This window comes from Bubalus bubalis, chromosome 9 (assembly GCF_019923935.1).
Source record: "Bubalus bubalis isolate 160015118507 breed Murrah chromosome 9, NDDB_SH_1, whole genome shotgun sequence".
NCBI classification, from domain to species: Eukaryota; Metazoa; Chordata; class Mammalia; order Artiodactyla; family Bovidae; genus Bubalus; species Bubalus bubalis.
The window spans coordinates 65,130,376-65,151,838 of record NC_059165.1 but is presented as its reverse complement, the minus strand read 5'-3'; the positions used below and the strand labels follow the sequence as shown (position 1 = coordinate 65,151,838).

Sequence of the window (21,463 nt, the reverse complement as noted above, 5' to 3'; positions counted from 1 at the left end):
GAAGTCTATTCTTCAAGGTGATAAATATATCAGGGTGCGTCCTATCACTGGAATGGTATCCTGTGTTCCTTCTTCCAAATGAAGGGAGATGAGTGCCACACAGCAGCAACCTGCTGAGCTACCGGTTGTAAACCCTTCCACTTATAACAACTCCACTTGGCCAAAGGACTAGAACCAGGATTCTAATCATCACATGAGTATCTACTCAATAGATTTCAAAACCTGACCTGGTTGACTGCCAATTCAGCTGCCACTGCCTCTGCCTCTCCCACTTCTCAGTGACTTTTGGTGGCCACAGAACAAAGTAATGGCAACCCTATCCACAGAGGCATATATGCCAAGAAGTCAATAAAGTCCTCTCCCTTGTATAGGTGCCTTCCAAGGCCATGAGAACAGCCCTAACAATTTCATAATTGCAAATTTGTATTGTTTTTTCCCCCCAAGGGGCCTTCAAATCTAAAAGCTTCAGGCTTCATAAAACCTTCATCTCCTTATATTAACGCGTAACTCATCTACTCAGCACCCTACCACAGCCACATTTGTAACATCAACTTACCTACCCTTGTAATGCACAAACACTCTGAGAAAATCCAATGTAGGCTCAAAGGAGAAACATTAGAAATTGCAGGTCTTGACTTGGTTTTCCCAGGACAGAACAGAACTACAATACCCCAGGTGGCTCAGTGGTAAAGAATCTGCCTGCCAGTGCGGATTCCTGGGTCAGGAAGATCCTCTGGAGAAGGAAATAACAACTCATTCCAGTATTCTTGCCTGGGAAATCCCACGGGCAGAGGAACCTGGCGGGCTACAGTCCATTGGGTCTCAGAAGAGTCAGACACAACTTAGAGACTAAACAATGATACTAGTCTCTCCCCTGACATGGCACAACTCTAAAAAAAGTGCTACTGAATCAGCAGAGACTGACTTTCTTCCTAACTTCAAAAGGAGATCCGTTACACAATTCTCTTTTAAAACTTGAAATGCCATGTTTATTCTTGTATTTAATGTAACATTTTATAGCAACCCACTCCAGTATTCTTGCCTGGAAAATCCCATGGACAGAGGAGCCTGGTAGGCTACAGTCCATGGGGTCACAAAGAGTCGGACACGACTGAGCGACTTCACTTTCACTTTTCACACTTTTACACATTAAAAGCAGGGATGTATTTGTCATCCATGCCAATTTCATATCTAAACAAATGGAGACCAAGGTACAGATCTGCTCATAAATCTCACAGATGGTACACAGTAAAAGTAAGGGGCACTTATAGACCAATTTATTATCAAAGTAAATGAAGTCAGGATAAACTCAGACAACTTGGTCAAAAGAACTACGATTAAAGACCATCATTCTAGAAATTCCCTGGCAGTCCAGTGGTTAGGACTTGGTACTTTCCCTGCTATGTGTATGTGCTCAGTCACTAAGTTGTATCTGACTCTCTGTGACCCAGTGACTGTAGCCTGCCTGGGTTCAATCCCTGGTTGGGGAACTGAGATCCAGCAAACCGAGAGGACAGCCAACAAACAAAACTGTAATTCTGCATCTTTGAAGAAGACAACTAAATCTAATCAGTATAGTATAAACTCAATATGCCCTGTGTGTATTAAACCTTACCTTAGTAAGTCCTCACAATAGCTCTATGAGGTAAGCTTTTTTGTCTCCATTTTCCAACTGAGGAAAACTGAGTCAACAAAATACCACACACATATTCTGCAGTAAAGAAGTGTGTAAAAGTCCTGATTCTATTTTGGGCAATCAGATGATAATCTGGACTCTATTATACTGTATGGCTCTTACTAAAAATTGAATATTCATTCAACAAATATGTTTTTAAATTTTTAATTGGAGGGTAATTGCTTTACAGTGTCATGTTGGTTTCTGTTGTATCACAGTGTGAATCAGCTACAAGTATACACATATCCCGTCTCTCTTGAGCCTCCCTCCCACCTGCCACCTCTCCCCTCTCCCGGTCTCACCCCTCTGGGTCATCACAGAGCACCAGCTTGAGCTCCCTGTGTTCCACAACCACTTCCGGCCAGCTATCTGTTTTACACATGGGAATGTATATGTTTCAGTGCCACTCTCTCAACTCTTCCCACCCTCTCACTCCCCGGCTATGTCCACCATTCCATTCTCCACCTCTGTGCCTCTGTTCTGGCCCTGCAAATAGGTTTACTAGTACCATTTCCCTAGATTTCACATATGTGCATTAATATACAATGTTTGTTTTTCTCTTTCTGACTTACTTCACTCTATATAGGCTCGAGGTTTATCCACCTCATTACAACTGACTAAAAATTCATTTCTTTTTATGGCTGAGTAATATTCCATTTATATATGTACCACAACTTCTTTATCCACTTATCTGTCAATGGACATCTAGGTTGCTTTCATATCCTGGCTATCATAAATATTGTTGCAATGAACAATGTGTCTTTTGAATTATGGTTTTCTCAGGTATATGCCAAATAATGAGATTTCTGGGTCATATGGTAGTTTTATTCCTAGTTTTTTGAATAATCTCCATACTGTTCTCCACAGTGACTGTATCAATTTACATTCCTAGCAACAGTGCAGAAGGATTCCCTTTTCTCCACATCCTCTCCAGCATTTATTGTTTGTAGGTTTTTGATAATGGCGATTCTGACCACAGTGAGGTGATAACTCATTGTAGTTTCAATTTGATTATTTTTCTAACAATGAGTGATGTTGGGCATCTTTTCATGTGTTTTTTGCCCATTTGTATGTCTTCATTGGAGAAAATGTCTGTTTAGGTCTTCTGTCCATTTTTTGATTGGGTTGTTTTTCTGATATTGAGGTGCATGAGCAGATTGTATATTTTGGAGATTAATCTTTTCAACAAATATTTTTAAAGAGAGAAAAGCCCCAGGAGTTCATAGATATAGTTTCAATAAATATTCTGTTACCACTAGATATTGTTTGAAGGACAGTAATTAAAGGAACCCTTTTTCCAAATTCAAATCTATCAAACAACAAATCAAGGGAGACTACTGGTGGCAGAACTTTTTTAAGGTTGATGCTGGGAAAGATTGAGGGCTGGAGGAGAAGGGAACGACAGAGGATGAGATGGTTGGATGGCATCACCAACTCAATGGACATGAGTTTGAGCAAGCTCCAAGAGATGTTTAAGGACAGGGAAGCCTGGTGTGCTGCAGTCCATCGGGTTGAAAAGAGTTGGGTACGACTTAGTGACTGAACAACAACAAAGGCTTTTCATGAGGCATCAGATGCTTTAAACAGTTTAATAATACTGATAAATGTAATATTAGTAACTACAAAGAAATTACTCAGAGACGTCCAAGAGAAGCTGCCTGAAATGTATATAAATAATCAGGTTTGATCTGAAAAGTCTTAAGACTTTGGAGTCATTCATCTGAGGAAACTCAAATCCTAGCGTGCGTTGTTTCTTGCATTTCTCATCCTAGGGAGCAAAAACCACTGATTTAAGGGCAAAAACCACTGCCTCATTAGGACCCCATCTTCATACACTAGGTTCAGTCCAACACGGAGCTGAATGACTTGTCCTGTTAGATCACGGTAGACAAAAGCTCCTGGTCCTGAAAATGACGGCTATTGGGCTCCCTCTGCAGGGGGTTAGGACTAACTGACTTGAAAGAGAACTTTGGAATCATCTTTATGCTTTGGCAAGCCAGGCACAGAGACTACGTAATAGCCATTGGATGCCTGTAGTCTCTATTCTGCTATCCATTAAATAAAACACCAGTTGTAAAGAGCAAGAATCTTAACCCAAAGTTAGTCTGAAAATCAATATGAGGGACTTCCCTGGTGGATGGGAATCCACCCTCCAGTGCAGGGGACACAGGTTTGATCCCTGGTTGAGGAACTAAGGTCCCATGTGCCGCAGGGCAACTAAACCTGCATGCCACATCTCGAGAGCCTGTGGGCCCCAAGGAAGAGCTAAAACAGCCAAATAAATAAGTAAGTATTTAAAAATAAAAGCAAGTAAATCTGAAGCAAATTTTGTTTTACTTATCTCTTTATGTTATACATTTTGTTTATACTTTCAATACCATCCAGTTAAGCAAATAAATCACTTTGCTTGTTCTAAGCCAAGAGTTACTTGAGAGACCTGCATAACCCTGAGACAGTACTCACACAATTTCTCACTCTATGGCAAGCACTAAGTATGTTAATTTAGGTCTCCTGATATGTAGTTACTAAAGAAACAGAAATGTGGTCACTTTAGGTGGAAAATCTAAAATTCTGACCCATATACTGTAACTCATATGTGTAATTCTGACCCATATATTGTAGAGCATTATTTCTTTTTACCCTTTCACCTGTCTTATCTGAATTTCCTTGTCTCTTTCTAAATTTCGAGAAAAAATTTTTCTTATCTGAGATTCCTCTGGATTCCATTCCTAAAAAGCATCCTTCAAGTTTTATCTCTAAAAGTACCTATGTTTCAATTCCTCCATTAAAATGCTAACAAGCTGTAAGCTTACCTCATCTCCTTCACCTTTAACCTCCATGCTGAATGACTGCTACTCATTCAGCTACTTGACAACGAATATTAACATGATATAGAGAGCACATTCTACCACATCAATAAAACTATCTCATAGTTTATTCTTTGTTTTTTTTCAAGTGATTACTATGTAGGTGTTTAATAAATTCATTAATTCACAAGAAAACGTTATTGAGGGTCAATATATGCTAGGCACTATTCTATGCTGGGGAATATAGCAACAAACAAAACACTAATTTCCCTGTTCTCATGTAGTTCATAGTTTATTGGAGGGAGATCATTAATAAATAAAGTTTGTCAGATAGGGAATGATATATGAAGAAGTCAAGCAGGAAACAGGAATGAGAATGGGGAAAGTTGTCACCTTAAGTAACCTGATAGAGAAAGCTTCATGTGTGAGTAAAATCAGTAAGGAGGTTGTTCTGAACAACAGGAAGGAGTTAAAGGAGGGACTCTTGCGTTACCTGAGGAAAGATATTTCTCATCAGAGGAAACAGCAAGAACAAAGGTTCTGAGGCAGGAACAGCAAGGAAGCCAGTGGGCCTGGAACAGAATAAGTAGTAGAAGAGGAATAGCATCAGAGAGAAGGAAGAGGCAGGCTGTGCAGGGTCCTGGAGGTTGCTGTGACGTCTGCAGCTTTTACTCTGAGCTGATAAGAAACTGAAGGTAGAACAGTGTTAAAGCGGGAAGATCAAGTACCAGAAGACTACTACAAAATCCAGGCAAGAAATGTTGTTAACAGTAGAGGGAGGAAAGCAGTCACTTCTTAGAAATGCTTTAAAGGTAGAGCTGAAAGCATAAGTTAGAGATATAGAGATGAAGAGAGAAGTCAAGGATTACTGAGCAACTGGAAGAAACAGAGTTGCCCTTAACCAAAATGAAGAAACATGGAGCAGGTAAGAGGAACACGAGAGTGGGGGAGAGATCAGGACCTTAATTTGGGACATAAGATATCTATAATATGCTTTAGTAGAACTACTGAATGGCCAAGTGGAAATTTGAATCTGGAGTTAAGAAGTCAAGTCCAGTCTAGAGAGAGAGAATTAAGAGTCATCAATACATAAGTGATATTTAAGGCCATACACCTAGGTGAGCTCACCTAGGGAGTGTAGAGAGAAAAGAGATCTAAGAACAGAGACCAAATGCTTGTTGATTACTTGAACTACATAGCTATTATATCCCTCACTTTCCCTTTGCTTACAGGACTCATTAAGTTATTAAGAGAAACCAATGAGATTAAAATAAGTTCATAGTGATTATCTATTGTCCAACTCCTTGGGCAGAGCTGATGAGAGAGATGCAGGCATGGAATAGAAATAAATTAAACACAGAAATCAGTACTGTATCATCTCTGAGCTCCATCTAATGTCTTCATGTTCTAGCCACCATGGGACATTTTCAGTTTTGATGGAAGCAACCCATTACCTCAAACAATTGCTTTGTAACAAATATTTACAAGTTAGATTCATACATGGAAAATGAAAATAGGCCAGAAATACAACTCAAACACACTTGTCTGACTAACATCTTTTGACAAAGTATTATCAACCAATAGACTATCCATCCTATCTATGTCCACTGCTGAAGTTCCATTGGCAAACCTCATACTTCAAACGTTCATATTATTGGCAAAGAATTCACAGAATAAATGAGTTACAATAACTGAATAAGAACAACAAAAAGAACAGGCAAGCCATTACAAATTCCTATCCACATATCCACATCCTTAGGGATAGTCTTAAACTAAAAGAGCACATAATCAATCAGGAACATTTTATATAAGACAAAGCTAGAAATTTTGGTAATGATTCTAAAGGTTATTCCTTATTCACAACTTTGACTAGATCTTCACTTTCAGAATTCTTTAAATTTCTAGTTCCAGGCATCATTGACTAATAGGTATTGGCATTACCTTAAACAATGATAAAACTGGAAAAAATAAATAAAACAACTGTTTTCACACAATGGACAGCAGAATAAGGTCAGTTTCACCAGAAATATAATGGCCCTAAATATACATGCATCTGGTAACAAAGCTTAACATGCAGAAACCAACTGCTACTAGAACTGAAAGAATAAACAGACAAATCCATCATTGCAGTTGAAGATTGTAATAATCCTCCCTCAGCAATTAATAAACTAGCAGACTGAAGATTAGCAAAGATATGAGACCTAAATACCTCATTAGCATGAACTCAGGTATGGGTGAAAGGAGTTTATTATTAAAGACACTCCTCTCACTCCTCAGCCAGGAAATTATAAATGTTTTGGGAGCTCTGTGTCAGGAAAAGGCGACAAAGACCTAAAATTTGTATTTGTTACTATATCACAATATCACAAAAAGCAAATTAAGCTCAAAAGAAGAGCATAAAGCAGTAAAATAAGAAACAAACAATAGAAATAAAACCAAAAGTTGGTTCTTCAAAAAAAAAAAATTAGGAAAGTTGATAAACCTCTAGATAGACTTACTAAGAAAATCCCCCAAGAATTACCAATACAAGAAATGATAAGCGGGACATCACTTCTTAAACGATAACAAGGGAAAATGGTAAGCAATGTTATGCCAATAAAAATCAAAAACTTTGGTGGAATAGATAAATTCCTTGAAAGAGGCAAATTACCAAAACTGACACAGGAGAAATAGCAAATCTAGATAGCTCCATATGTATTAAATAAATTTGAGGAAATTGAATTTGCATCTTAAAATCTTTTCACAAAGGAAACTTTAGGTCTTGCTGGCCTCACTGGTGATTTCTAACAAGTATTTAAGGAGAAAGTAAAATTAATCTTGCACAAATTCTTTCAGGAAAGAGGAGGGAAAACTTTCCAACTCATTTATGAAGCACTGTAACACTGATATCAAAGGCAGGCAAAGATAACACAAGAAAAAAGAATGGACTAAAATCCCTCATTAATGTAGATGCCAATATCTAAATAAAATATTAACAAATCAAATTCAATACAATACATAAAAAGGATCAAGTGGATTTTAACCCTAGGAATGTGGGTTGATTTAGCATTAAAACATCAATTAATATAATTCATACTAACAGAAATAAAGAGGAAAAAGCATAAATCATCTCAGAAGATACAAGAAAAGTATTTAATAAAATTTAATACCTGCTCATGGTAAGGACATTCAACAAACAGAAATAGAAGGAACCTTCTTCAATCTAATAAAAGTTATCTACATAAAACCTACAATTAACATCACACTTAATGGGAAAAGGCTGAATGTCTCCTCTCTGGTATAGGAAAAAAGGCAAGAATGTCCACTCTCACCACCTCTGTGCGGCGCTGTCACACATCACAGAAACAGTGGAAAGGTAGAAGTAAAAGTATCTTTATCTACAGATGTTGTAATTGTTTATATAGGAAATCCTAAGGAATAGACAAAAAAGAAAAGAAGGAAGGAATGAAGTAAACCTACTAGAATAAGTTGAATTTAATTCATCAAGGTCTCAAAACACAAGATCAATATAGAAAGACAAATTGTACCTCTGTACTACTAGTAACAACCAACTAAAAGATATTTTTAAAAATACCATTTATAATTGCATCAAAACCCAAAACACACTGGAGTAAATATAATGAATGATGTATAAGACTGCTACAAAATACTACAGAAAAAATTTAAAGATCTAACTAAATGTAGTGCTTATACCATGTTTGTGGATTGGAAGAGTCAGTATTTCTAAAATATCTATTCTCCTCAAATTGATGTATAGACTTTAACACAATCCCAGTCAAAATCCCAGCAGGCATTTTTGTAGGAACTGAAGAAAAAAAAGGACAATCCTTTAAGAATCAAACGTCTACTTCTGCTTCACTGACTATGCTAAAGCCTTTGTTTAGATCACAAAGCCTTTGTTTAGATCACAACAAATTATGGGTAATTCCTAAAAGAGATGAAAGTACCAAAGTGAAGAGGAACTAAAGAGCCTCTTGATGAAGGCGAAAGAGGAGAGTGAAAAATCTGGCTTGAAACTCAACATTCAAAAAACTAAGATCATGGTATCTGGTCCCACTTCATGGCAGATAGATGGGGGGAAATGGAAGCAGTGACAGATTTTATTTTGGATTGGAAGATTTTATTTATTTGGATTTTGGACTGGACTCCAAAATCACTGTGGATGATGACTGTAGCCATGGAATTAAAAGATGCTTTCTCCTTGGAAGGAAACCTATGACAAACCTAGATAGTGTATTAAAAAACAGAGACATCACTTTGCTGACAAAAGTCTGTATAGTCAAAGCTATGGTTTTTCCAGTAGTCATCCACGGATGTTAAAGTTGGACCATAAAGAAGGCTGAGTGCCAAAGAATTGATGCTTTTGAATTGTGGTGCTGAAGAAGACTCTTGAAAGAACTCTGGACTACAGAGATCAAATCAGTCAACTGTAATGGAATCAACCCTGAATAATCACTGAAAGGTCTGTTGCTGAAGCTGATGTTCCAGCATTTGGCACCTGATGCACAGAGCCAGCTCATTGGAAAAGACCCTGATGCTGGGAAAGACTGAAGGCAGAAGAAGAAGGGGGCAGCAGAGGATGGGACAATGACTCAATGAACATGAATCTGAGCAAACTCCAGGAGACAGAAATGCAAAAAGGCAAAATGGTTGTTGAGGAGGCCTTACAAATAGCTGTGAAAAGAAGAGAAGCAAAACGCAAAAGAGAAAAGGAAAGATATACCCATTTGAATGCAGAGTTCCAAAGAACAGCAAGGAGAGATAAGAAAGCCTTCCTCCATGATCAATGCAAAGAAATAGAGGAAAACAATAGAATGGGAAAGACTGGAGATCTCAAGAAAATCAGCGATATCAAGGGAACATTTCATGTAAAGATGGGCACAATAAAGGACAGAAATGGTATGGACCTAACAGAAGCAGAAGATATTAAGAAGAGGTGGCAAGAATACACAGAAGAACTCTACAAAAAAGATCTTCATGACCCAGATAACCACAGTAGTGTGATCACTCATCTAGAGCCAGACATCCTGGAATGTGAAGTCAAGTCCTGGGTGTTCATTGGAAGGACATGCTGAAACTGAAACTCCAATACTTTGGCCACCTGATGCAAAGAACTGACTCATTGGAAAAGACCCTGATGCTGGGAAAGATTGAAGGTGGGAGGAGAAGGGGACGACAGAGGATGAGATGGTTGGATGGCATTACTGACTCAATGGACATAAGTTTGAGTAAACTCTGGGAGTTGGTGATGGACAGGGAGGCCTGGCATGCTACAGTCCAAGGGGTCACAAAGAGTCAGACACGACTGAGTGACTGAACTGAACTGGGATCCAGTTCCTCAACCAGGGATCAAACCCGGACCCCCTGAATTGGGAGCATGGAGTCTTAGCCACTGGACCACCAGAGAACTCACTGCAAATTTTAATCAACCTTTTAATAAGTTGAAAAGAGATCACAATATCATAATAAAGAAATTATGTTTTCCTTTGTTTTTCAAGTCTATTTGGTAAATACAAAATCAGGCAGAGTCTTGGTAAAATACCAAACAATCTCATTTTGTGTTTTGAATAATATGACAACCAAGAATTTTGGTAGTGTTTCTCTTCTGGGTCATACATAAATAGAAAAAGTTTGTACTACATAAAAGGCACTATCAGATTGAACTAGGAACCTGAAAGAGTGCTGGCAGTTGTTTAAAGGAATAAAAAAAATTAACATTTAATACGGTATAATTTTGATACTTTTTAAGTATTATAAATATTTTTATAGCAAATTAACAACATATTTTTAATCATGTAATGGACTACTTTTTTTTAAAAATGTCAGACATTTCATTAAGAACTCACTTCAGGAAGCTAGAGCAGTCTAGAAAAAAACTGACACTTAGATTACATGACTAGTAGAGGGCAGAGATCAGTAGAAATACAGTATGGGTCATATGACAGGATGTGTTACCTACTCAGTAATCATGGCAAGTAAAAAAGCACGTAGAGAGGAGATGACTTTATAATTCCAAATCATAACATCACATCAACAGAATTTTTAGAAGAAAGAAGAAAACTATGAATGGTTTGCTAACAAAACAAAGTTGGATGATGCCACTGTGGACTAACTACTGTCGTAACAGCTCATGTTATGTTTCTGTTGTACATAAAATTAAAAGGGAAGACTTGCCAATTTGTATTTTTTAAGATTTAAAAGAGAAGACACTACCAGAAAAAAAGTCTGTTCCTCTTCAAATTCTTCCCCTTACAATGGCCATCTCCATCCTAAAATCAGAAACCAAGCCAGTAAGAACCAGGGATAAGAATATAAATACATGTTGCCAAAACTTTGACTATGTTTATGTTAAATTATACATAACAATATATTCTATATAAACTACTAAATGATAAACATGCTGGTCAAGCCAAAAGATTTCCTTCAATACTTGGCTCAATTTCCATCGTTTTAAACATGTTTCATGATATGTTCAATTAAATACTGCTCCAGAATGTCCAGCATAAAACCAAACCCATGTTTCATGCTATCAAGTGTACTTGCTTGCTCAGAAATGTCTGGTGCTCCCAGACATCGGAATCTCACTTTACTACACATTTAGAAATCTTTCTATCTATAAAGTTCTGAACCAAAGCTAAGAATGACCAGTAATCAAACATGACTGAGATAACAGGTCATCAAATAAAATCATATGACCAAACATAAGCTGTAGTTTTATTAGGATGTACCAGTCAGGCAATTTTTATAAATTAATGTTCAAATTAAGAAAACATGAAACAAAACAAAAAAAAACATGAAACATTTATAGATTAATAAATTTAAAAACAAATTTAGGTTGAGTTTACACATAACTACAGAGGATTTATGATCTATCTGTAAAATTCTCTAGTCAATGTTTTTGTGTATGTAATATTAATAAAAAGGATTTTTTTAACCATACAGTGTGATTCTGGGGTTCCCTGAATTTTCAGCTGCTGCATTTTCTACTCTACATCTGACAGGTTCTTCTTCCTTTCAGTTTGTGCATTTCCTGTATTCTAAAAAGTAAATAGAAACAGGACCTTAATTGAGGAAATGGTGAGTCTTTGGCTAAGGAAATACAGCCACAGATAAGTACTTGTACTTTGCACCTGGGAGCTATTTTATAAGGCACAGGGAGACTATTTAGCAAAGGAGTCCTTATTATCATCATAAGACAAAACTGAAGGAGGCTTTTCTGTGTGGACTCTTCTTTCTTGCCTAACTCACTCAGCAGTAATTGGAATTTCTCTCTAGGTCATAGAATCTATTGAATACATGTCTACACTATTAACTGGGAAGTGCCTGGATATGATTTAGTAAGTCAGAAACAAATCTGTGAATAGAACAAATAAGCTGCCATTCCCTGTCTTAAGTTTTTAAAAACATATCATACTCTCTCATGCTCTAAATTAACAACCTATCAACTTGAAATTTAGGACATTTTCTTAATTCTGACATTAATTTATTAAAAGCATTTGAATCAGCCTCATATGTAATTTCTGTCACTTGTCAGAACTGTATTTGAATGACTAGTGTTGGGTTGGGTTTTTCCTTACCATCTTATGGAAAACCTAAACAAACTTTTTGGCCAATCTGATACATATAAACTATAATTATCATTGATGACTTCTGGATATTTCTAATAACTACAACTGTTTCACTGTTACTCTTAAAAAGATCTTTTCAGGAGTTCTACATCATGTGCACAAAAAGGGATTTTCCCTTCCTATTATGTATTCTTAAAATGTCAGAACTATCTTAAGAGTTCCTTTCTTCCTGAATTAAAATGTAATTTTAGTTCTGAGGGCTTTCACAGTACGGTAGGACAAACACATGTAGCACGTTGCTAGTCTGCCCAAACTCAAGACCCTTAACTCATCCGATTATTCAAAAAATGCAAATGGTGTGCTGTTCAACATGCTGTGACATCAGTAAGTCACCCAGGTTTAAATGTTTGAAGTCACCTTATTCTTTTTTATAACAAACTAAAAGATGACCATTAATGCCTTTCTTGTTCTATCTAGAAAATATTTCTTCTCTGCAAAACTGATTGTGGAGTTGTCAACAAGTTCAAGGCCAGGAATAAGGCCTAAATGTCACTGTGAAAGTATATCTAACAGTGTCTGATAATTCTTACCTGAATGTTCTAGAAATTAATAGACTTAGTTAAAAATACCTTCTTACATAGTTTCAGATGATGGTTTCTATTTTTATAAGTTCCTCAAATTTCCTTAACAAGTATGTGCTAATTTTATCACAAATAAAAATGTAGTCAATTTTATTTAGAAAATAAAAAACCAAGATAACAAAGTTGATGACCTCACAGGTGTATAGGATAGAAGGCAGTTAATATAATTTAATTCAGTGGATGCTCAGCACAATCCCTTTCCCTTAAAAAAATACCTTTAAAGAGTATTAATTTATAATACTGATCGCTTCAAGATCCCCAAATGAAATTCAAGATTATCTGATACTTAGCTGAGAGCATATCTTTGTGAAAATAGGACAGTAGCTAGAGAGCAGAGATGGGGGAATAAATTGGAGGAAAAAATAGGAAGAAAAAGGCTAAAGACAAAATATATATGTTCTTGTGGCCAGGATAATCCTATGTTTCTACCACTATTCCTTTCCTCTGGCATGGTTTACCTACCACCAAGTAGTATACATAACACACATACTATTTTCTCTGGGTAGCATATATTCAATCACTCAACATTCAAATGAGGGTTCAAATTTACTACCCTCAAAAATAAGACATTTTTTAAAACCTTTATAATTTTCTAGGAAAATATAGTTCTGTTTCTAGAGGTCAAAGATTACAGAATTTTGAAATTTTATCTAACTTTCCAACAGTAATAACTAAAATTATATACTAAGTCAAATGTTCTAAACATCATTACTTAGTAAAAGCTATCAATAAAAAGTTTTACCTCTTGTTTTTCTTGATATTGATCTGCATTAAGTAAAGTTGGTATTTTAGATGAATCTGTTCTCTTTGATTCCCTCTTCAACACTTTTATCTGTTTCACTTTTGCAAAAATACATACGAGAACTTGTTACTCTTACCTTGAAATTTTACTTTCCTTTTCAAGAGTTTCAAATGGAAATTCTGATATCCACTAAAGTCAGTTTCTCAGTTTATTATAAAGGAACTAAACAAATCATGAGCTGTAATGGTATAAAATATCAATCATAAGTGATTTGTTATATAATTTTACAAATAGTCTACCAGTCTGTCCTCTAAATAAAGAAGACATTTACTTTTAAAATTCTGAGTATTACTGTTAAGTGGATCAGATAATTCCTCTTGAGCTATGCAAGTACTATTTTCTTGCTATTATATTATCTTTTCACAAGGTGTCACTGTTCTTCCAAGAAATGACTGCAAAAAAAATGAGTTTCATTTTATGAGCTCAATACATGTTATAAAATCTTAATTGACTAAATCCTTGAATGGCTGAAGCACACATACATCATTCCTGCTATTACATGGGCAAGTTATCACAGAAAAACAGAGGAAACTGCAATTACCCTAGGTCATATACTAAACCAAAAACATCTTCCTCAAATACTATTCTAACATTTCAATAAAATTGAGCTAATAAAATTTTTACTTTTTAAAATTTTCTTAACCCTTCTTTAAAATTATCTCCTTTAAGTCTTACCCTTTATTTGACTATGGAAAAAAATTTTTTTCATCAACTGAAAATATTTTGCCTAGCAATATACTCCATTCTGGGGCTTCCCAGGTGGCGCTAGTGGTAAAGAACCTGTCTGCCAGTGCAGGAGATGTAAGAGATGTGGGTTCGATCCCTAGATCAGGAAGATCCCCTGGAGAAGGGCATGGAAACTCACTCCAGTATTCTTGCCTGGAGAACCCCATGGAGCCTGGAGGGCTACAGTCCACAGCTTCACACGGAGTCAGACACGACTGAAGGGACTGAGCATGCACGCACACACACACACACACACACACACACATACTTCTTTCTACCTAAATCATAAATGTAAGTTATATTACCAAAAAAGTTTTTTTAAAATATTCTATCTGGAGATTTGTAAAACTATGCAACAAATGTGTACCTTCCATTCCTTTCATCTCCTTTGATTGTATTATGAAAGGCAATTCTGGGAAATGGAATTCTTTCCTGTCAGATCTGGGAAAATTCAGCTTCCTTTTGTTTCCATTTGCCATTTGGTCAGTTTGGCTGGTTCGCTCATTAAACACACACTTCTCCATTTGGCTCTAAAAAAAAAAAACCAAATAAACAAGAGTTAATTTGAAGAAAGGTGTGTAACTATTTACTGGATGAGGAGCTAACAAATTCCAGCCTTTTGGATGGTGTAAGATAGGCATAAAATCAGTCTTTGCAAGGTTATTTTAATAATTAAGAAGTAGAAGAGAGGGCTTTCCCTGGTGGCTCAGTGGTAAAGAATCCGCCTGCCAATGCAGAAGACAAGGGTTCAATCCCTGGTCTGGGAGAGTCCTACATGCCACGGAGCAACTGAGCTGGTGCGCCACAACCACTGAGCCTGTGCTCTAGAGCCCGAGAGCCGCAACTACCGAGCCCACACGCTCTAGAGCACGTGCTGCACGACAAGAGAAGCCACTGCAATGAGAAGCCCGGCACTACAGCTAGACAGTAGGCCCTGCTCGCTGCAACTGGAGGAAAATCTGTGCAACGGTAAAGTCTGAGCACAGCCGAAGATAAATCATTTTTTCTAAAAAGACGTAGAAGAGAGTATCATCAAATATATAAACGGATCAAACTCCAATAAAAATTTCATAAATTTTTTTAGCTTACTCAATATTCTGAGAATAGTCTTGATCATGAGAGCCACAGTCTCAACTTTTAATTTTTTATCCTATTCATTGCACTCTGATTTTGAACAAACTGCTCTGGTTCATTTTATTAATAACTTATTTTTCAATTTACAAAATGATGTGCTCTGGACACTGGGAAAACCCAAAGGAAAAAATTACTTGTAAACTCAGCATTCTGGAAAAACTTTTGTGCTACCTGTTTTTGCTTATTTTACAATAGATGATAGAAACTTTCTTAGGTTAATGAATACTTCCACAATGTAATGCTCAGTATCCCATTATGTGGATAAACTCTAACATAGTTAACCAGTCACTTGTTCTTGGATGGACGTGTTGTTTTCAATGTCTTCTTATTATAAAATAACACTGTTTCAATTATAAAGTAAACTATTTTCCTATGTGAAAAATGGGAAATGAATGACACCAATTATGTTTTCTTGGGAAAAGTAAGATGTATTTATTTGGCAATTGCTCTTAATCTATAAAGTAAGATATTAAAATCATTTTTTGAAGTGAAAAACCAAAGAGTCTTGTGATTTTTAAAGGAAAATCTTACCTTTTTTCCCCCAAGTCACTCATTGAATACACAAATCAAGTTATAAGAAATTAACTAAAACTGTGAAAGCATTAAGGAAATGATGACCTATTTTCACTCCAGGGTAAAAGGGAAAAATAAAAGCACATTAAAAAAAATGTTAGAGCCCTAAAAACAAAGACAAGGACACAGGGTGAGAGGATAATGCTGAAAGAGGACGTAATTTAATGATGAGGTTCTTGCCTTACTTGAGTGGAACCTGTATCCTCATGCCTGTTAGATATAACTTGTCCAATAGATTGTGAAGACGTACGTCTCTTTTTGGCTCTTTCAGTTAACCTATTATTTAAAAACAAATTAGAAGTTATTAAAACTCCTCAGAAATACTTCTGTTTTAGCTTCAATAATGATAAGTTATACCATGGTAGTCTACTGTTTGAACATGTGCCAAAATGCAATTGTTAGTCCTTAAGTACCAACTGCTCTAAGAGGTAAAAACAGAGCAGAGAACAACTCACTCGCGGTGGTGACACCATGCTGTGGGTGGGGTTACTCCAGCTGGCCCACTTGGTCCTTTCTATCTGTTCTGAACCTGGATCTCTTAACTACTGGGTTCATGAATTTCTGAGCTTTTGACCAAGGCTAGTTTATAATTATGGTTATTACAACCATGGCTTGGGAGTTACCTCAAGAACGACTGACACTTGCTGTCTGTAGTCTGTTGTATAGACATGTCCACTTGCCACCTCGGCAGACCCCTAAGCTTCACAACCTACAGCCCAAACCAGCCTGCTAGGATTGAACTAGTCTTCTAGGATGCTGAACCGAGCCTCCTTTTCCATCTAGAGCCATAGCAGTTCCCTAAATTTAGAACTGGCCCTGATGCCTTGCTAGACAGACTCTTGCCATCCATCTGTCACACTGCCCTTGATTAATTAGGTTCATGGTACCAGTGTCTCAAATCTGTATTAGTAGTTGAATCTAAAATTGATCCAGTATATTGTTTTTCTCCCAAAATATTTAACCTTGAAAAGCTATCTGACTACATAAGATTATTTTCAACTATCTTTTTTCCATTTAGATAATTTGCTACGATAGGAAAATAAAGCTTGCTTTGCTATATGAAGGCACATCAATACCAAAAGTAAGGTCACATTACATTTTTCTCTTCAAATGGGAAGTAATTTTTCTGAGGGCCTTTTTTTAAAAATGAAGTTTTTGCAAACTGCATTAGTGAAAAACCACACACCTAGAGCATAGCCAAGAAAAGTTAATTTCTTCTATAGCATTCTTAAGAAGAATTTAGTAATGGCCCATTATATGATTATAATTTCAATACACCTTCCAATTCAGTTTATATACAGACATTACAAACTTGCTTCTTTGAAATACCATTATATAAAAACATTATAAAACTTAGGTCCATTTCCTTCTGTTCATTTTAAAACTCACCTTGAATTGGAGTGGGAGAGGTTTGAATTGGGATTTGAAGCCATCAAGTTACTGCTAGTTAGATTGATGGGTGGCATTACCGTACTACCTCCAGCACATGGATCGTCTTTCATGCCTATAGCGTTAGTGCTGGGATTGACAGGGTTTGGGGGCTCACTGATTACAGGTTTTGTATCTTGAGACATAGTATGAGCAATTTCAGCTGCAACCTGTTGACAACGTCCACCTTCACACACTATCTTTTTTGGTTCTAAGATATCTCCTTTTCCTCCTTTAACTTTAGTAACTCTGACTTTGATCTCCTTGGACTTTTTCTCTTTTTCCAATTCCTAGAATAGATACATCCAAAATCTGAGTCAGGAGAACAGTTATTTTTATCACTAGGGTACTAACTATAATACAGTTATACTAGCTAAAAATAAGACCAGTTTTTACCTTTCCCCAAATTGAAGTACTTTGCAGTGTATTGGTATAAATTGTTTTTCTTTCTTCTTTCATAAAGTCATTTTCTTTAGAATTCTCTTTTGGTTTTATGAATGAATTGACTTTTGCTTCTTGGAGCAATTTAGCTTTCAGTTCTGGTATGAATCTGATAAAACAAGCAATATCAAATAATTTTATTTATGTAGATACTGTTTTATCTTTAAAAGACCTTTTAATCAATTAACTTACATTTGAGCTACAGCATAAATAAGTTGTCAGTAATGCATGCCAAGAGATGGCACAATATTTACCTAATACAGGTTGTTTCCTGGTAAAGATACATCTTTCAACAATTTCTCCATGGTAATTTACTATTAATAAAACTTTCATAAGATAGACATATGAATTAGTTTTCTTTTGTGATGTAAAGCTTACTTAATAAAAGCACTGTTTTCAATCCTGATAAATGTACTATTCTCTTCAAAGAAGACTCAGGCCACTTTGTCCCTTTTAAGTCCTGTTCTTTTAACAGGGCAACTGAGTCCATGTTCCATGCCACAACAGCTGAAGCCTGTGTGCCCAAGAGTACATTTAAATCCTGTTCTTTTAACAGGACTTGAAAGATGAACTAGTTTCTAAAATCTTACTCTAGAGAAATATTTTTGAATTATAATAGAATACATCAATATTGAAGCAAGATTGTTTTGGCTTTAGGTTGGCTTAAAAATATATATATATTTATTTATTTTCGGCTGTACTGGGTCTTCATTGCTGCACACTGCTTCTCTAGTTGCCCTTCTAGTAGACAGGGGCCACTCTCTAGTTGTGGTGTATGGGCTTCTCTCGTTGTAGTTGCTTCTCTTGTTGCAGAGCACGGCCTCTTGGGCACACAGGCTTCAGCTGTTGTGGCATGGAACATGGGCTCAGTTGCCCTGCGGAATGTGGAATCTTCCTGGACCAGGGGTTGGACCCATGTCCCCTGCACTGGCAGGCAGATTCTTAACCACTGGACCACTATGGAAGTCCTAGTTTGGCTTTTTATAAAAGTTATTTATTTTTAAATAGAAAGTCCAATTTGTATGGCTCAAAACTCAAAAGGTTATACTGAAAAGTCTCCTTTCCACCCTTGTCCCCAAGCTACACAGTTTCCCTTCTTGAAGCAGCTACTGCTATCAGTTTGAGACTGAATAAGTTCTACCATGAATGAAATCTTCCCTAGAATTATAGTAAAAGGGTAAGTGTGAGATGAAAAAAAAAAAAAAGCCAGTGTGATTAGTTCGGCTGAATAAGAAAATGGCACATTTCTGTTAAAATTTCCTTGCCTTGTGGAACTCAAGAACTTTCACCCTGTGATAGTAAAATCCCAATAGCTAAATATCCAAGAGAAATCAAATGAGTCTATATAGAATTGACAGGAAGAAACTCTTTTATTCAATAACTGATACTTCTCATCAATGGCACTTTTAATATATCTTCTCATTTTCTGTTTTAGAATAAAATTCTTGAAATGCTTCAGGTTCTACTTACTCTCAACAGTTCCCTTTTCTTTGATTTTTTCTACTTCAGTCTATTTTCGATGGAGGTCCTGGACTTTCCTATGCCTGATCCTAACTCCAACACATTTTAAATTGATATTTATGTTTCTGCCTCATACTCCAAGGCAAACAATAATTTTGCAATTGATAAACTTTTCCTGTTTCTTTCAAAGCCCAAATATAAAATGGTGTTTTTTTTTAAAGAAGCATGGCTGATTTATGAATCCACATTGTTAACATATATTTTAGATACAATGTGGGACAGAGAAAGGCTTTAAGAGCCACGGTCCCTGTCTTCAGGGAACTTCCAGTTTGGTGGGGAGAATAAAACAACAGGAACTGCAACAGATAATAAGTAAAGCAGAGGAAAAAAATCATCTGGGAAATGAATGCTAATTATAATATATAAGTCAGAGATGCTATCAAGAGGAAAAACTGGACTATTCTGAGTCAGGGATCTAAGTGGAAACAAGGCTAAAAAGTATTGATGGTTTATTTAATGTTATCTCTGCCCTATAGTAAGAATTGAAAAATGCATGTGAAGAGCTTAGCTCACTGTATAGGACATAGTAACTGTGTAATAAATGTTACCTGCACTATTTTTATTATTAGAGTTTTCACCATGACACCTGTAAGTCTACCATATATCTAGTTAATACAAAAACTCAGTAAGTTTTTGATAAACTGAATTCTTTTGTGTAACATTAACCTATGTAGCAATTTTCATGGTAGTAAAATTTCCTAATACAAAACACGAAAAAGTCCACACTCACTCAAAATGCTTACTTTTCAATAAATCCATCTCTAGTAAAATACTCATGATGCAAAAGATCGGTAGATGACATCCTCTCAGCAGGATCAATTTGTAAGCAAGCCTAGAAAATGAAAAAAGATTCCATGTTAAAACAAATTCTTAACATGTCTCCTTAAGGTAAATGTTAAATTTCACAAATGCAAGTATAATTAATTACCCAGGGCTAAAAGAGTTCTTGAAAAGATAGAATTTAGACCTCAGGAATTTTTGACAGTGAGTTCTGACCACTTGTTTCCGTAAGAAATTTGTACTTGTAAAGCAGTACTACAGGTTAAATGTCCTATTTCTAGCCAAAACAGAAGTCAGTCTATTTCTGCTGGAATTAGTAGGAATTAATTAGCTCATTTTGGTCCTCTTATCTAGCTCTGTAAGGAAGAAAGTTCATAACTTATCATTTCCATTTTATAGAGCTAGAAGCATGTTTAGTAATTTGTCAAACTAGAATTTTAACTCATATTGTCTGATTCCTAATTCAATGCTTTTTATATGGCATAAAACAATTTCACAAATATCCAAGTCCCCAAATCCTTCAATAACCCATTATCAGAACAGCTATTTTCTGCTTCCCTTCACTTGGGATTACTTCAACTGAGAATCAAAAAACCCCCACAAAACAAAGAGACAGTGAAGTAAGAGTATCAAAAAATAAGTTGTATATAATGAATCTACATATAATCAAATAATCATAATTAGAATACATTAATGCAAATATTAAAGACATAATTTGAATAAAAGCCATTTGCCTGATAATTTTCATTCTTCCTCCAAAAGAAGGCAAAACATACTAATAATAGGTAACTTTTATTTATGCTTATTATGTGTTTGTCATACAACACTCTATCTAGTCTTTTCCTATTGCCTGATCCCAGCAACAACCCTACAAGGTGGGTACTACCACTATCCTCATTGTACAGATGAGGAGACTAAGGCCCAAAGAGGACAAGTAATTGGTCTAAGATCTCATAAATGGAAACAATAGTTAAAATCCAGAATGTATAAAGTAATTGCACATAACACTTCTGATTATTTCACAAAGTCTAGTTTAAATTGATTCACAGACAAAGTTATAGAGATCTGCTATACAAGAATTTGCATATAGTTAACAATATCATACTGTACATTTTAAAATTTGGTTAAGAGGATAGATTTTATGTTACGTGGTTGGTTTTTTTTTTTACCACAATTTAAAAAAATTGACTCATAAAGTCTATTATCGTCTTTATGATGTGAGAATAGTCATATCCTTAAGACTGAAACTAGCTAAAAGTGTGTGCTTATTTTAGAACGTTAATAGTTACCCATCAATAAAACTTAGGAAGAAAAATGCTAAAAGGTCACAGCCAATTGGAAGCAGATAAATATTCCTTCTGTAAACA

General features: G+C 35.9%; 1 protein-coding gene across 5 annotated transcripts in view; it reads right to left on the bottom strand.

Annotated features, from left to right (window-relative positions):
* Positions 1–10,470: 10,470 nt before the first annotated feature.
* CDKL3 (cyclin dependent kinase like 3) overlaps positions 10,471–21,463 on the bottom strand; it is a 34,831-nt gene continuing 23,838 nt past the window's right edge. For 4 of the 5 annotated variants that reach the window (XM_044947652.2, XM_044947653.2, XM_044947650.2 and 1 more), the window contains 7 exons: positions 20,060–20,148; positions 17,751–17,904; positions 17,316–17,644; positions 16,112–16,202; positions 14,587–14,749; positions 13,434–13,531; positions 10,471–10,751 (listed from right to left, as the gene is read on the bottom strand). In XM_044947652.2, the coding sequence (XP_044803587.2) occupies positions 10,692–10,751; positions 13,434–13,531; positions 14,587–14,749; positions 16,112–16,202; positions 17,316–17,644; positions 17,751–17,904; positions 20,060–20,148 (984 nt within the window). In that variant the 3' untranslated portion in view covers positions 10,471–10,691. Of the gene's footprint in view, positions 10,752–11,317; positions 11,520–13,433; positions 13,532–14,586; positions 14,750–16,111; positions 16,203–17,315; positions 17,645–17,750; positions 17,905–20,059; positions 20,149–21,463 lie in introns of those variants that run through there. The other variant, XM_044947654.2, reaches the window with a different exon arrangement.